The sequence below is a fragment of the Phalacrocorax aristotelis genome, chromosome W (genome assembly GCF_949628215.1).
Source record: "Phalacrocorax aristotelis chromosome W, bGulAri2.1, whole genome shotgun sequence".
NCBI lineage: Eukaryota > Metazoa > Chordata > Aves > Suliformes > Phalacrocoracidae > Phalacrocorax > Phalacrocorax aristotelis.
The window spans coordinates 25,949,360-25,966,708 of record NC_134310.1 but is presented as its reverse complement, the minus strand read 5'-3'; the positions used below and the strand labels follow the sequence as shown (position 1 = coordinate 25,966,708).

At 50.0% G+C, this 17,349-nt stretch overlaps 1 protein-coding gene across 1 annotated transcript in view; it reads left to right on the top strand.

The window, feature by feature from the left end:
• The first annotated feature begins 698 nt into the window (after nt 1-698).
• LOC142049754 (protein unc-13 homolog A-like) overlaps nt 699-17,349 on the top strand; it is a 62,811-nt gene continuing 46,160 nt past the window's right edge. The window contains exon 1 of the mRNA XM_075077687.1: nt 699-774. Coding sequence (XP_074933788.1) covers nt 699-774 — 76 coding nt within the window. The remainder of the gene's footprint in view (nt 775-17,349) is intronic.

Here is a 17,349-nt window from a genome sequence, read left to right as displayed (position 1 = left end):
GGTGTTCTCTGCCTGCTCAGGAAAGGCTGTGGTGAAGGTATCTGGCCCCAGCTGAGGCAGGTCCGTGGGCTTCTTTGGAGTCACCGGGGTGGTCACCACTGCTGAAAAAGCAAACAAACCCAAACCAACCCCAGGGTGGTGCAAGATTTCCTCAGCACAGTTCACCCATGGACTCTGCAACCCTGCAAAACTCACCTTTGGGTCTGTCAGGGCTGGCAGTGCGGATGCTACCCCTGGTGGCTGCTTCATCCTTGTTGGGGGCTTCCAATGGCTTCTTGGCACTGCTGGGCAGGGTGTGGAACACAGAGGGCCCTGCACCCAGTGCTGAGCTGCAGGGCAGCAGGTTGGCAGGGGAGGGCAGGGCAGGCAGGGATGTGCAGCACATAGGAGCCTGTGGGGTACAGGGGCTCCCCATGGACCATGGCCCCAGTCCCATTGGCTGGTGGGGCACCAGATTCCCTGTCCCCACCTGCTGTACCCCCTGTAGGCAGGGAGACGGACAGGGAGCAGCCATGGCAGGAGCGGGTCCATGTGGGGAGAGCAGCACCACCTGCCCTAGGGCCCTCAGGGGCACTGGCACCCCCTGCCAGATGGTGGCCTGGGCGAGCTGGCAGATGACAGTGTGGACCTGGGTGGGCTCATAGGATACTGGCAGCCCTGGGACAGAGGGCAGCACGTAGGCAGTGACCAGTGGTGGTATGGCCGGGATAGTGAAGCTCACACTGGGCACCTCTGAAGCAAAGATGGGTGGTGGCGTGAAGATTTTGGTGGACAGTCAGTTGTGGGCTTACCAGGAGGGCAGGAACACCACGAGTGGGAACCTGCTGCTGTTCCTGCCATAGTGATGGTTCAGTGTGGGGTTTGTTTGCGGCAAACAGGGTTCTGGGGGGTTGTCATGGTTCAGCCTCAGTTGGCAACTGAACACCACGTAGCCACTCACTGACTCCCCCCACCCCTGTGGGATGGGGAAGAGCAAAAGAACTTCTGGGTTGAGATAAACACAGTTTAATAATTACAATAAAATAGTAATTATAATAATGATTATGATAATAATGACATAAAATTCCATAAAATGGAAATGGGAAAAAACCCAGAAACACAAATGATACAGCCTCTCACCACCCGCTGACCGATGCTGCCCGTTCCCAAGCCGCGATTGCTTCCTCCCCCTACACCAGCCAGCCCCTCCCAGGTAACATACTGGGCATAACGTTACATGATATGGAATATCCCTTTGGTCGTTTTGAATCTGCTCTCTTAGCTGTGCCCTCTCCCCTCCAGCTTCTTGTGCACCTGGCAGAGCATGGAAACTAGGAAAGTCCTTGACTTGTACAAGCACTGCCCAGCAACAGCCAAAACATCTGTGTGTTATCTCAACATTGTTTTCATACTACGTCCAAAGCACAGCACCATGCCAGCTGCAGTGAAGAAAATTAACTCTATCCCAGGTAAAACCATGGCAGGGGTCCATCCCCGTGGCGATGATTCCGCCAGCTCCTGCTTCAGCCAGCCTTGCAAGGGTTTGATTTTTCATACAACAACTGCCCATCTCAATGATTTCCCATTGTCCCCAGTGATTATTTCCCATCCCCATGATGACTTCCCATTCTAATGACTTCCCATCCCAATGCTAATTTTCCATCCCAATGCTGGTTTCCCATCTCAACAATAATTTCTCAGCCCCATGATGGTTTCCTATCCCAATGGTCTCACATCCCAAGCATGATTTTTTTGGGGAGGTGAATTTTGTGTCCAAGGGGAAGGGATGGGGCTGACACCAGTGATCCTGTGATGCCGACACGTATGTGTTGCCCCATCCTGCCCTGGTAGTGTGGATGGTGAGGGACTGGGATACTTTTGGGTGGTTTTTGTCCTCCCTTCTCTGCCCCAGGGGGCAACTGCTGCCTCCAACTTGGGTGGAACTGGTGCCAGTACTGGTACCATGCAGCCATGACGGGGAGTGTTACCAATGTTTGGCAAATGGCCCATACTGATGGAGGAGAGAGGCTGGGACACAAAGTATAGTATCACAAGAGGAATTCTTTTATTCATGCACACGAGCTGTCGCATTCAAACTGCAGCACCCTGAACACAGTTTCACATGTGGCTCTGATATTATTGCACATATGGTTCAGGTACAACATGATTTGACCACTCGCTACTCAGCACACATAAAGGCTGCTGTTTTACAAAGCAACTCTAATTCTGTGGCATCACCATCTGTCTGTTTCTTTCTTGATCTAGATGTCCTTGGAGTTGGTCTTGCTAGAGTTACTTGTATATGATGCTAGGTAAGAGGAAGGTTTCACAGAGGTGTCAGAGGGGGTGGGATGCTGGCATGATCTGGGCAGTCCAGGGGTATCCTTTCGTCTTTGAGGGGTGGTCTTTCTTTCACCTTGAAATGAGCTGGGGTCCTTTAGTCATGCTGACTGAAGCACGGCTATGCAGTGTACAATGTAAACTATACGTATATCTATATTTATCTTAGGAAAGTTTGCATAGTTTCATACTCTAAAGACTAATTACTGCAATAGTTAGGGAATGAGAATTTCATAACAGGACACCAGGAGGTACTTGTGGGAGTTTCTCATAGTGGGATGGGGCATGTGGGTACAGGCTATAATGATAGCAGCATGCAGTGGAGATGCTGTTACTGGGGATGATGGTACTGGGGATGCCAGTAGAGGGGATGTTGGTGGCAAAATGGGGTAGAGATGGTGGTACCAGGGGTGTTGGTACAAGGATGGGGTTGGGATGCAGGTACTGGAGGGTGATACTGCTGTTATCTTGGTGTTTATTTTTGGTAGGTGGGTTATAACTTGGTGGTGAGAAGACCACACTGCATAAACTGCTGTTTGACTAGTCAGAGCATGTCACACCATGAGAGTGAGGTTGAACAGCTTCTGGGGCTTGTTGTCAGCTTTCTGGGTGTCAGCAGCACTGCTTGGGCACCCTGGATACAAGGAGATCTGCCCAGGTTGGATGCGTCAGAGTGGATGCTGCGGGCAGTCCCCCGGTGCTGCAAGGTGCCTGGAGGCTGTGTGGCCCAATGAACATGGTGCCAGAGCCAAGTTTCAGGAATAGAGGCTGTGAGGGGTAGTGTGGCAGCACTGCTGGTGCATGGGCTGCCTGCCTGGCTGTGCCTGGAGGTCCCTTCTGCTGTGTGCGGGGGGGTAAGATCTGCTCCAAAGTGGTTTGAGCACAGCAGTTACACCTAAAACAAAGGCCGGGGGTTTTGTGCTGGTTTTGGCTCAGATAGAGTTTATTTTCTTCCTAGCAGCTATGCTTTGCATTTGTGCTGGAAACAGAGTTGATAACACAGGGATGTTTCAGTTATTGCTGAGCAGTGCTTACACAGTCAGGGCCTTTTCTGTTCTTCACACAGCCCCACCAGTGAGTGGGCTGGGGATTCACATGAAGGTGGGAGGGGACTGTGCTGGTTTTGGCTGAGAAGGGGTTAATTCTCCTCACTGTGGGGGTCGGCTGCCTTTCCAGCTTCCCGCGCTCTGCCGCGGGGGGTGGGTGGGCTGGGAGGGGCGGGGCCATGGTGGGGGCGGCTGACCCCGACTGGCCAATGGCAGGTTCATTCCATACCATGTGACACCATGAACAGTATATTGACGGGGGGGCAGTGGCGGCGGGTCGGTGGGCGGCTGCGGCGCGGGCGGTTCGTTTCGGCGTTTCGTTCCCCCCTCCCCTCCCTTCCCCCCTCCCCCGGGGCTTTGCGCCTCTCGTTGTTCTCCTTTACATTGCATTTCTGTTGTTGTTTCTTTGAATTTTAATTATTAAACTGTTCTTATCCCAACGCACGAGCGTTACCCTTCTGATTCTCTCCCCCATCTACCGGTGGGGGAGTGAGCGAGCGGCTGTGTGGGGCTGAGCTGCCGCTAAACCACGACAGGGACCCAACTGGGACAGCTGACCCCAACTGACTAAAGAGATATTCTGTACCGTATGACATCATGCTTAACAATAAAACCAGGGGGAAGGTTAGTGAGGGGGCCACTGCTCAGGGACTGGCTGGGCATTAGCTGGCTGGTAGAGAGCAATTGTTTTCATTTGCATCACTTGTCTTTCTTGGGTTTTATTTCTCTCTTATTTTACTTTTCATTATACTATTATATTATCTATTATTAATATTATAATAATTATTTTCATTATGATTTATCATTACTATTTCATATTTCATATTTCGATTTTTATACTGTTTTTATCTCAACCCATGAGTTTTCTTACTTTTACTCTTCCAATTATCTTCTCCCATTCCACTGTGCGGGAATGAGCAAGCAGATGTGTTGTGCTTAGCTGCTGGCTGGAGTTAAACCATGACAGTGAGGTCCATGGGGTCATGGAGCTCATGACAGGGAGCAGAGCTGTTTGTTCACCTCCATTTGAGCTGAAGGCCTGTGATAGCCTTCAGCTTCACCTTGAAGCTTGAAGCCTTCACCAAACAAGAACTTCAGCGTCTGGGTGTGTTTGTCATGAACAGTCCCAAAGCAGTGAGGGCACGAGCACGTTCTGGTTTGGCCCAGTGCAGCTTGTGTGTCAGTCTGCGTCTGCCTTTGCTTGTTGCCTGCATCTTTCTTTTTGAAGGGATGATCTCTGGGAGGTTCTGCAGCAAGGACTTCCTCCCTCCTTCAACCTGTTGCGGCACACTTGCATTTAATGCCTGCTGTTCAACGTAATTTTCTCTCAGACCTGTGATCAGAACCTTCATCCAGAGGAGACATGTTTGCTTTGTGACCTCATCAAGAAAATACAAGAGCAGAAGGAAGAACTGGGCCTGATGGTGGACCTGACATCTAGAACTTGCTACTACAGGCCAGAGGTCAGTCCCAGTCTTGCTGTCAGGGAAGCAAAACTTTATGATGCTCATGTTACCCTACCTGAGGAGCACCACTGGGGCCATGACTGGGGTGTGTCCCAGGCATGGGGAAGCATTGTGGGGCAGCAGGTGGGCATCCTTCCCTGGGGGCCTGGCAGTGCAAGGGGTATGCTGGAAGTCGGGAAGAGCTGCAGGGAGCCTTCTTCTGTGCCCTGGCTCAGCCTGAAAGGAAGAGATGTCAGAGGGATCTGGAGCCCTGCAAGGGGTGTGCTGGAAGTTAGCAACAGGTGAGACTGTTTTGTTTGGAGGGGTAACCCTGAAAATGAGGAAAATCAGACTCTAATGGTATATTTCTTTGTAGATCAGTCAGCCCCAGATATTAAGAAATATTTTTCTAAACAGATGACAGGATGGCAGGGCAAAGGATCTGATGAAATAGTCAGCACTGCTATGTTCATTTTTGATGGAAAAGATGACAGCCAGCTGAAGAAAAAAAGGGAAATGAATAGAAACAGAAAGTATTGCAGCTAGCAAGCACAGCTATTCGTAGCGGTGTTGAATAATAATCCTAGATTAAGAGGATGAGGAGGTGGAGATTTCCAAGGTGGAGATTTCCAAGGTAGGGGCAGAAAAGAAAAGTTTAGAAGCAATGGATCTCAAGTAATAGAATGCTGTTGTAAACTGTTGTAATTATCATGGACAACAAGGCCATTAGAAATGGGAGTGCCCAGTATGACAGGACAAGACAAAAGCGAAGCAAACCAAACCAAACCAGCACCCCTAAAAGACCTTTCAATCCTCTGGTACAATCTTTCCCTGATCTATGCAACAGTGGCAGCTAGATTTCACCCAGGATTGACAGTTAGCAGGGGTCTCTGGTGCAGCTCCTTACAGGAGCCTCTGAGTATGAAATATTTTCCCTTTCTTCTCATGAGAATCCAGTCTTAAACCTTTTGATTGATGAACATAATTACCCCTGTCTAATAGATGCAGGGGCAAATTTTTGTACCTTAAATCACAATAACAATTCACCTGGACTCTCAACACCTTTTGCATTTACTTGCGGAAAGATACAGTTTGTGTGGGCAAGTCTCCCTTAGGGATTTGCTGGGCCCTCCACTGTTTTTACTAATATGTTTAGTAAAAGGTTTGCAGGATGCTGTGTTTAAAAATGAAGACATTCTGATACAATATGTTGGTGATTTATTGGTAGCCAAGGAGTCTTACACAGCTAACACCTGTATTTTACTGTTTGCCTTGGCTGAGAAGGGCCATTGGACTTATCCATGTAAGGTACGATTTTTGTAAGAAAAATGTAAGATATCTGGATTTTATTCTCCAACAAGGGGTGTCATTTATCTGAATCACAGACTGCTGGGGGTTGGAAGGGCCCTCTGGAGCTCACCCCGTCCTACCCCTGCGTGAGCAGGCACACCCAGAGCAGGGGCACAGGACCGCATCCAGGCGGGGGGTGAATGTCTCCAGGGAAGGGACCCCACAGCCTCTCTGGGCAGCCTGTGCCCCTGCTCTGGCACCTGCACAGGGAAGGAGTTTTTCCTCATGTTCAGGTGGAACTTCCCATGTTCCAACTTGTGCCCGTTGCCCCTTGTCATGTCCTTGGGCACCACTGAAAAGAGTCCGGCTCCATCTTCTTGACAGCCACCCTTCAGGTGGGTCCCAGTCCAGGTCTTGCTGGATGGCAGCACAGCCTTCTGGTGTATCAGCCACTCCTCCCAGCTTGGTATCATCAGCGAATTTGCTGAGGTTACACTCTATCCCTTTGCCCGGGTCATTGATGAATGTATTGAACAGGACTGGCCCCAGCACAGATCCCTGGGGAGCACCGCTAGTTACTGGCCTTCAACCAGACCCTGCCCCATTGATCACAACCCTCTGAGTTCTGTTGTTGAGCCAGTTCTCAATCCACCTCACTGTTCACTCATCCAACCCACACTTCCTTAGCTTGCCTGTGAGGATGTTTTGGGGGAGTGTAGAATGCCTTACTGAAGTCGAGGTAAACCACATCCACAGCTCTCCCTTCATCGACCCACCCAGTCAGACCACCATAGAAGGCTATCAGTTGGTCAAGCATGAGCTTCCCTTGGTGAATCCATGTCGACTACTTCCGATGACCTCCAGGATGAACTGCTCCGTCACCTTTCCAGGGACAGAGGAGAGGCTGACTGGTCTATATTTTCCCAGGTCCTCCTTCTTGCCCTTTTTGAAGATTGGAGTCACATTTGCTTTCCTCCAGTCCTCAGGCACCTCTCCTGTCTCCATGACCTTTCAAAGATGATGGAGAGTGGCTCAGCAAGAACATCTGCCTGCTCCTTCAGCTCTTGTGAGTGCATCTTGTGGGGGCCCATGGATTTGTGAGGATCCAGTTTAACTAGGTGATCTCTGACCCAATCCTCCTCAACCAAGGAGAAGTCCTCACTTCTCCAGATTTTCTCTCTCTGCTCTGGGGGCTGTGGTGCCTGAGGGCCAGCCTTAGCAATAAAGTCTGAGGCAAAGAAGGCATTCAGTAACTCTGCCTTCTCTGCATCCTGCCTTGCTAGGGCCCCTTCCTTGTTCAGCAGCGGACTCACAGTTTCCCCAGTGTTCCTTTTACTGCTGATGTATTTAAAGAAGCCCTTCCTGTTATCCTTGACATCCCTCACCAGATTTAGTTCCAAGTGGGCCTTGGCCTTCCTTGTTGCATCTCTACATACCCTGACAACATTCCTATGTTCCTCTGAAGTGATCAGTCCCTTTTCCACATACTGTGAACCTCTGTCTTCTGTTTGAGCTTCTCTATCTTCCTCAACCAGTTACTAAAAAAAAATGCCAGCTTCTTCAGGAGCTGTAGAATCCTGTTGACCCTGGAGAGCTGCTTCTGGGGAAATAGCAGTACTTCTGAGGCAGACTACTGCTCAAGATGTTGGAGAACCCATTCACTGGACAACAGACAAGGTAAAGGCATTTGAGCTTTTTAAGCAAACATTAATGACTGCACCTACCCTGGGATTTCCAGACTACAGCAAGGCATTTATCTTGTTTGTACATAAAGAAATTTATCCCAGCCAAAACCGGTACAGGCTGGTAGCTCAAGGATCCTTTCCTTGTCTCCCTGGAACAGCTGCACCAGCACCCCTAGTTGAACTGAGTAAAAACAGTGGTGCTTAGGTGCCCTCTAGTGGGCATTGAAATACTGCTGTCAGCATGTTACCCAGGCAGTATTCCCACTGCGAATACATCACTATGAGCTGATCTCTTAAGGGCAGAAAACACGAGTTAAGTGGTGTAATACAGTGAATCCTGGAACTTTAATCCCTCCACCTGGGGAAGAAGCTGCGCATCCCAATAGTGTATAAGAATCCATGAAGCCAAAAAGACTCAAAAGTATTTAACAGATGTGCTATTTCCAGATCCTGATCTTGAACCATGTGTATATGGGTCCTCATATTATTTGAGCAGTAACCTGGGCTACAGGTAATTAATTAATTACTGAAAATAAAGTAGTGGAGGCTTCACCACTAGGTCCGAAGCTGAGTGCACAAACAGCAGAATTGATTGCATTAACAAAGACTTGCCAGCTGTCCAAAGAAAAGACTGTAAATGTTTATACTGATTCTTGGTATGCATTTGGAGTGTGCCATGCCACTGGACAGTTATAGAAACAGTGTGGGTTTGTAACTTCTAGTGGGATTGCCAAAGAAACTAGCTATCATTCATTAGCTCCCTGGTACCGGTGAAGGGACAAAAGAAGAAATAGGGAATGATCTAGCAGATGTTGCCACTCAAGCCACAACACAATAACCATACAAACCACTTACTGCTTGTAAGACTGGTGTTCCTACAAGCAGTCCAATGGGCTGACATGGTGTTGCCTGCTCCTGAGAAGATGTATTTGACTCTTCCTGCTGAAGAAATTGACTCTTGGAAAAGGTATGAAGCAAACAAAGACTCCTAGGGAATGTAGACATCAGGTACAGAAAACCTTCTTATTTTACTTAAGCAATGCTCGACTCTCATATCAAAAATATATCAACATTCAGGACATTTTGGAGCTGCTGCACCAGCCCAGACGGTGCTGACGAATTGGTTCAACACCAGGAATTAACGCCACACCCAAATAGGTAGCTGCATCTTGGACACACTACCTTTAGCCTTAATGAATATTTAGCAAAGACCTCAACAAAAACCAAAACTCTCTTCCTGTGAAATACTATTTGAAAGATTGATACAACTCCCTGGAGCTTATGTGCACCTTCATGTATGTTTATTCGAGAGAAATGAAAATATGATCCCTGTTGCAGTTTAAACCCAACCAGCATCTGAGCAATACACAGCCATTCACTCACCCCCCTGAGTTGGGGGAGAGAATTGGAAGAGTAAAAGTGAAAAAATCCTTGTGGCTTGAGATAAGAACAACTTAATTATTGAAATGAAACAAAATACCATAAAATAATAACAACAGAACATACCAAGGAAGTGATACATGATGCAATGGCTCACCAACTGCTGACCAATGCCCAGCCAGTCCCTGAGTTGGCCCCCTGGCCAACTCCCCCCCAGCTTATATACTGAGCATGAGGTCTATGGTATGGAATATCCCTTTGGTCTATTTGGATCAGCTGTCCTGGCTGTGCTGCCTTCCAGCTTCTTCTGCACCTCCAGCCTTCTCAGTCAGTAGAGCATGAGAAACTGAAAAGTCCTTGACTAGTATAAGCACTACTCAGCAGCAACTAAAACACCAGTGTGTTAGCAACATCATTCGCACACTAAATCCAAAACACAGCACTATACCAGTTACTGGGAAGAAAATTAACCCTATCCCAGCTGAAATCAGGATAGTATCCACCCCTTATTCTAGACCATCTATGTCATGCCCAGGTCCTACCCTTTACAATAGATTCCAGTTAATCACCACTACTTTCCTTGTCTTTTGATAAATATACACAGCTACCATTCCCTTAGTCTATGGGCCAACCCTCTAAAATGTTTACTGAGTCATAACAGTCTCAGGTCAGGATAGATGGTGTGTGGCATTGGATGAGGACTGCTTTTTGCTTGGTTTTCATCAAAGTTCATTCTTCATCAATGTTGTGGTCCAGCCTCAGTCAGCAACTAAACACAATGCAGCTGCTCACTGACTCCCCCTACCCCTGTGGGATGGGCGAGAGAATTGGAAGAGCAAAAGAACTGGTGGGTAGAGATAAGCACAGTTTAATAATTACAACAACAACAATAATAATAACAATAATGATAATATAATAAAATGTAAAATGGGAAAAAGAAAGGAAAAATCCCCCAGAAACACAAACAATACAACCGCTTACCACCCACTGACTGACGCTGCCCATCCCCAAGCCGGGATTGCTTCCTCCCCCTACACCAGCCAGCCCCTCCCAGGTAACATACTGGGCATAACGTTACATGATATGGAATATCCCTTTGGTCGGTTTGCATCTGCTCTCTTAGCTGTGCCCTCTCCCCTCCAGCTTCTTGTGCACCTGGCAGAGCTCCGGATGCTGGAAAAGTCCTTGACTAGTACAAGCACTGCCCAGCAACAGCCAAAACATCTGTGTGTTATCTCAACATTGTTTTCATACTACGTCCAAAGCACAGCGCTGTGCCCGCTGCAGTGAAGAAAATTAACCCTATCCCAGCTAAAACCATGACAATCACAATGCCTCCCAGTACATCCCAGTTCCCTCCAAGTACATCCCAGTACATTCCAGTACCCACCCAATACAACCCAATGCCTCTCACGGGATCCCAGTACACCCCAGTACATCCCAGTTCCCTCCCAGTAAATCACAGTGCCTCCCAGTTACCTCCCAGTACATCCAAGTACATCCCAGTTGACTCCCAGGACATCCCAGTTCCCTCCCAGTACATCCCAATACATCCCAGTTCACTCCCAGTACATCCCAGTACATTCCAGTACATCCCACTACATCCCAGTACATCCCAGTTCCTCCCAGTACATCCCAGTACATCCCAGTTCAATCCCACTACATCCCACTTCATCCCAGTACATCTCAGTTCCCTCCCAGTACACCCCAGTACATCCCAGTTCACTCCCAGTACATCCCAGTACATCCCAGTACACCCCACTACATCCCAGTACATCCCAGTTCCCTCCCAGTACATCCCAGTAAATTCCAGTTCCCTCCAAGTACAACCCATTACCCTCCCAACACGTCCAAGCGCCTCCCAGTACATCCCAGTGCTTCCCAGTATATCCCAGTACATCCCAGTTCCCTCCCAGTAGATTTCAGTACATCCCAGTGCCTCCCAGTACATCCCAGTTTCCTCCCACTACATCCCAGTATATTCCAGTACATCCCAGTTCCCTCCTAGTACATTCCAGTACATCCCCGTTCCTTCATAATGCCTTCCAGTACATACCAGTTCCCTCCCAGTACATCCCACTTCCCTCCCAGTACATCCCGGTGCCTCCCAGTACATCCCAATTGCCTCCAGTACATCCGAGTTCCCTGCCAGTACATTCCAGTGCCTTCCCGTTCTTTCCCAGTACATCCCAATACATTCCAGTACATCGCAGTTCCCCCCAGTACATCCCAGTACACCCCAGCAGATCAAAGTACAACATCAGCAAATCCCAGTGCCTCGCAGTTCACTCTCAGTGCCTCCCAGTAACCTTCCAGGACATCCCAGTACATCCCCATTCCATCCCAGTGCAACCCAATGCCTCCCAGTACATCCCAGTTCCCTCCCAGTACAGCCCTACACATCCCATTGCCTCCCAGTAAATCTCAGTTCCCTCCCAGTACATTCCAGTACATCCCAGGTCCCTCCTAGTACATCCCAGTACATCACAGTATATCCCAGTACATCCCAGTGCCCTCCCACTACATCCCTATACATCTCATTGTCTCCCAGTACATCCCAGCTCCCTCCAAGTACATCCCAGTATATTCCAGTACCATCCGAATACATTCCAGGTCTTTCCCACTACATCCCAGTTCCCTCCCAGTACTTCCCATTGCCCCCAGTACCTCCCAGTTCTTCCTAGTATATCCCAGAACATCCCATTGCCTCCCAGTACAGCCCAGTGATCCCAGTACATCCCTGTTCCTTCATAATGCCTCCCAGTACATCCCAGTTCCCTACCACTACATCCCAGTGCCTCCCAGTACATCCCAGTTCCCTCTCAGTACATCCCAGTGCCTTCCAGTACGTCCCAGTTGCCTCCCAGGACGTCCGAGTTCCCTGCCAGTACATCCCAGTGCCTTCCAATCCTTTCCCAGTACATCCCAGTACATCCCACTACATCCCCGTTCCCTCCCAGTACAATTCAGTACACCCCAGTACATACCAGGTTTCTCCTAGTACATCCCAGTACATCCTAATTCCCTCCCAGTACATCCCAGGTCCCTCCTAGAACATTCCAGTACATCCCAGTTAATCCCAGTTCCCTCCCAGTACATCCCAGTACATTCCAGTACATCCCAGTTCCCTCCCAGTACATTCCAGGACAACCTAGGTCCCCCCTAGTACATCCCAGTACATCCCAGTACATCCCAGTGTATCCCAGTAGATCCCAGTTGGCTCCCAGTACATCCCTATACATCCCATTGCCTCCCAGTACATCCCAGCTCCCTCCAAGTACATCCCAGTACATTCAGTACCCTCTGAATACAACACAGCGCCTCCCAGTTCCCTCCCATTACACGCCAGTACATCCCAGTTCCCTCCCAGTACATCCCAGTGCCTCCCAGTTACATCCCAGTACAACCCAGTACATCCCATTACACCCCAGTTCCCTCCCAGAACATCCCAGTACATCCCAGTACATTCCAGTACACCCCAGTACATCCCAGTTCCCTCCCAGTACATTTCGGTACATCCAAGTACCTCCCAGTACATCCCAGTTGCCTCCCAATGCTTCCCATTGCTCCCAGTACATCCCAGTGCTTCCTAGTATATCCCAGTACATCCCATTGCCCCCCAGTATATCCCAGTGATCCCAGTACATCCCCGTTCCTTCATAATGCCTCCCATGACATCCCAGTTCCCTCCCAGTACATCCCAGTACATTCCAGTACATCCCAGTACATCCCAGGTCCCTCCTAGTACATCCCAGTACATCACAGTATATCACAGTTCATCCCAGTTCCCTCCAAGTACATCCCAGTTCACTCCCAGTACATCCCAGTTCACTCCCAGTACATACCAGTTTCCTCCCAGGACACCCCAGTACATCCCAGTGCCGCCCAGTACATCCCAGTTCTCTCCCTGTACAGCTCAGCGCCTCCCAGTTCCCTCCCAGTACATCCCAGTGCCTCCCACTTACCTCCCAGTACATCCTAGTACCTCCCAGTACATCCCAGTGCCTCCCAGTACATCCCACTTCCCTCCCAATACATCCCATTGCCTCCCATTACATCCCAGTTCCGTCCCAGTACATCCCAGTGCCTCCCAGTACATCCCAGTTCCCTCCCAGGACATCCGAGTTCCCTGCCAGTACATCCCAGTGATCCCAGTACATCTCCGTTCCTTCATAATGCCTCCCAGTACATCCCAGTTCCCTCCAACCACATCCCAGTGCCTCCCAGTACATCCCAGTTCCCTCCCAGTACATCCCAGTGCCTCCCAGTACATCCCAGTTCCCTCCCAGGACATACGAGTTCCCTGCCAGTACATCCCAGTGCCTTCCAGCTCTTTCCCAGTGCCTTCCAGTTCTTTCCCAGTACATTCCAGTACATCCCAGTACACCCCAATAGATCAACGTACAATATCAGTACATCCCGATGCCTCCCAGTTACCTCCCAGTAAATCCCAGTTTCCTCCCATTACATCCCAGTACATCCCTGTACATCCCAGGTCCAAACCAGGTCCATCCTAGTATATCCCAGTACATCCCAGTATATCCCAGTACATCCCAGTTCCATCCCAGTACATCCAGGTTCCCTACGAATACATCCCAGTGCCTCCCAGTTCCCTCCCATTACACCCCAGTACATCCCAGTTCCCTCCAAGTACATCCCACTGCCTCCCAATTACCTCCCAGTTCATCCCAGTACATTCCAGTACATCGCAGTGCCTTCCAGTTATCTCCCAGTACATCTCAGTACATTCCAGAACATCCCAGTTCATCCCAGTTCCCTACCAGTGCCTCCCAGTACATCCCAGTGCATTCCAGGTCTTTCTTACTACATCCCAGTTCCCTCCCAGTACTTCTTAGTACATACCAGTACATCCCAGTGCCTCCCAGCTACCTCCCAGTACATCCCAGTACCTCCTAGTACATCACAGTATATCCCAGTACATCCCAGATCCCTCCAAGTACATCCCAATTCATCCCAGTACATAGCAGTGCCTCTCACTACTTCTCAGCATATCCCAGTTCCCTCCAGTACATCGGAGTTCCCTCCCAGTAAGACCCATTGCAACCCAGTATATCGCAGTGCCTCCCAGTTCCCTCCCAGTACATACCAGTGCCTCCCAGTTCCCTCCCAGTACAACCCAGTACATCCCAGTTCCCTCTCAATACATCCCAGTGCCTGGCAGTTACTTCCGAGTACATACCAGTACATCCCAATTCCCTCCTAGAAGATCCCACTACATCCCATTGCCTCCCAGTACATCCCCGTTCCCTCCCTGTACATCCAAGTGCCTCCCAGTACATCCCCGTTCCCTCCCAGTACATCCCAGTACATCCCAGTACATCCCAGTACATCCCAGTACATCCCAGTAAACCTACATACAACATCAGTATATCCCAGTGCCCTGCAGTTCACGCCCATTACATCCCAATACATCCCAGTTCCCTCCCAGTACATCCCAGTTGCCTCCCAGTTAATCCCAGTGCCTCCCAGTTCCCTCCCAGTACATCCCAGTTACCTCCCATGTCATCCCAGTACATCCCAGTACATCCCAGGTCTCTCGCAGTGCAGCCCTACACATCCCAGTTCCCTCCCAGTACATCCCATTGCCTCCTAGTTACCTCCCAGTACATACCAGTACATTCCAGTACATCCCAGTTCCCTCCCAGTACATTCCAGTACATCCCAGGTCCCTCCTAGTACATCCCACTTCCCTCCCAGTACATCCCAGTGCTTCCTAGTATATCCCAGTACATCCCATTGCCTCCCAGTACATCCCAGTGATCCCAGTACATCCCCGTTCCTTCATAATGCCTCCCAGTACATCCCAGTTCCCTCCCAGCTACATCCCAGTGCCTCCCAGTACATCCCAGTTGCCTCCCAGGACATCCGAGTTCCCTGCCAGTACATTCCAGTGCCTTCCAGTTCTTTCCCAGTACAACCCAGTACATCCCAGTGCCTCCCAGTTACCTTGCAGGACATCCCAGTACATCCCAGTACATCTCAGGTCCCACCCAGTAAATCCCAGTGCCTCCAAGTTACCTCCCAGTACATCCCAGTACATTCCAGTACATTCCAGTACATACCAGTTCCCTCCCAGTACACCCCAGTACATCCCAGTTCCCTCCCAATACATCCCAGTGCCTCCCAGTTACCTCCCAGGACAACCCAGTACAGCCCTGTACAAGCCAGGTCCCTCCCAGTACATTCCAGTACATCCCAGTCCCTCCTAGTACATCCCACTTCCCTCCCAGTACATCCCAATACATCCCAGTACATCCTAGTTCCCCCACAGTACATCCCTATACATCCCATTGCCTCCCAGTACATCCCAGTTCCTCCCAGTTACCTCCCAGTACATCCCAGTACATTCCAGTACATCCCCGTGCCTCCCACTTACCTCCCAGTATATCCCAGAACATCCCAGGTCCCTCCTAGTACATTTCACTACATACCAGTGCATACCAGTACATCCCAGTACATCCCAGTACATCCCAGTTCCCTCCCAGTACATCCCAGTACACCCCAGTAGATTAACGTATAACATCAGTACATCAAGGTGCCTCGCAGTTCACTCCCAGTGACCCCCAGTTCCCTCCCAGTACATCCCAGCACATCCCAGTACATCCCAGTTACCTCCCAGGACATCCCAGTGCATCCCAGTACATCCCAGGTCTCTCGCAGTGCAGCCCTACACATCCCAGTTCCCTCCCTGTACATCCCAGTTACCTCCCAGGACATCCCAGTGCATCCCAGTACATCCCATGTCTCTCGCAGTGCAGCCCTACACATCCCAGTTCCCTCCCAGTACATTCCAGTACATCCCAGGTCCCTCATAGTACATCCCAGTACATCCCAATATATCACAGTATATTCCAGTACATCCCAGTTCTCACCCAGTACATCCCACTACATTCCAGTTACCTCCCAGTACATCTCAGTGATCCCAGTACATCACCGTTCCCTCATAATGCCTCCCAGTACATCCCAGTTCCCTCCCACTCCAACCCAGTGCCCTCCCAGTACATGCCCGTTCCCTCCCAGTACATCCCAGTGCCTTTCAGTTCTTTCCCAGTACATCCCAGTACATCACAGTTCCCTCCCAGTACATCCCAGTGCCTTTCAGTTCTTTCCCAGTACATCCCAGTACATCACAGTTCCCTCCCAGTACATCCCAGTGCCTCCCAGTTACATCCCAGTCCGTCCCACTATATCCCAGTACATCACAGTTCAGTCCCAGCACATCCCAGTACATTCCAGTACCCTCCCAATACATCCCAGTACATCCCAGTACATCACAGTTCCCTCTCTGTACATCCCAGTGCATCCCAGTGCCTCCCAGTGCATCCCAGTGCCTTCCACTTCACTTCCAGTACATCCCAGTTCCCTCCCAGTACAGCCCAGTACATCCCAGTACACCCCAGTTCATTCCCAGTAGATTTCAGTACATCCCAGTGTGTCCCGCTGCATCCCAGTATATCCCAGTACATCCCAGTTCACTCCCAGTACATCCCAGTTCTCTTCCAGTGCCTCCCAGTACATACCAGTTGCCTCCCAGTTCCCTTCCAGTATATCTCAGTTCCCTCCCAGTACATTCCAGTAAGTCTCATTTCCCTCCCAATATATCCCAGTACATTCCAGTACATCCCAGTTCCCTCCCACTACCTCCCAGTACATCCCAGTTCTTTCCCAGTACATGCCAGTGCCTCCCAGTTACCTCCCAGTACATCGCAGTACATTACAGTACATCTCAGTACATGCCAGTGCCTCCCAGTTACCTCCCAGTACATCCCAGTACATTCCAGTACATACCGTACGCCCCACTAGATATACGTACAACACCAGTACATCCCGGTGCCTCCCAGTTCCCTCCCAGTACATCCCAGTAAATCTCAGTACATCCCAGTTCCCTCCCAGTACCCTCCCAATACATCCCAGCGCCACCCAGTTCCCTCCCAGTACAACCCAGTACATCCCAGTTTCCTCTCAGTACATCCCAGTGCATCCCATTTATCTCCCAGTACATTCCAGTACATCCCAGTTCCCTCCCAGTACATTCCAGTTCCCTCCCATTGCCTCCCAGTACATCCCAGTTGCCTCCCAATAAATCCCAGGGCCTCCCAGTTACCTTCCAGTACATCCCAGTACATTCGAGTACATTCCAGGTCCCTCCTAGAACATCCCAGT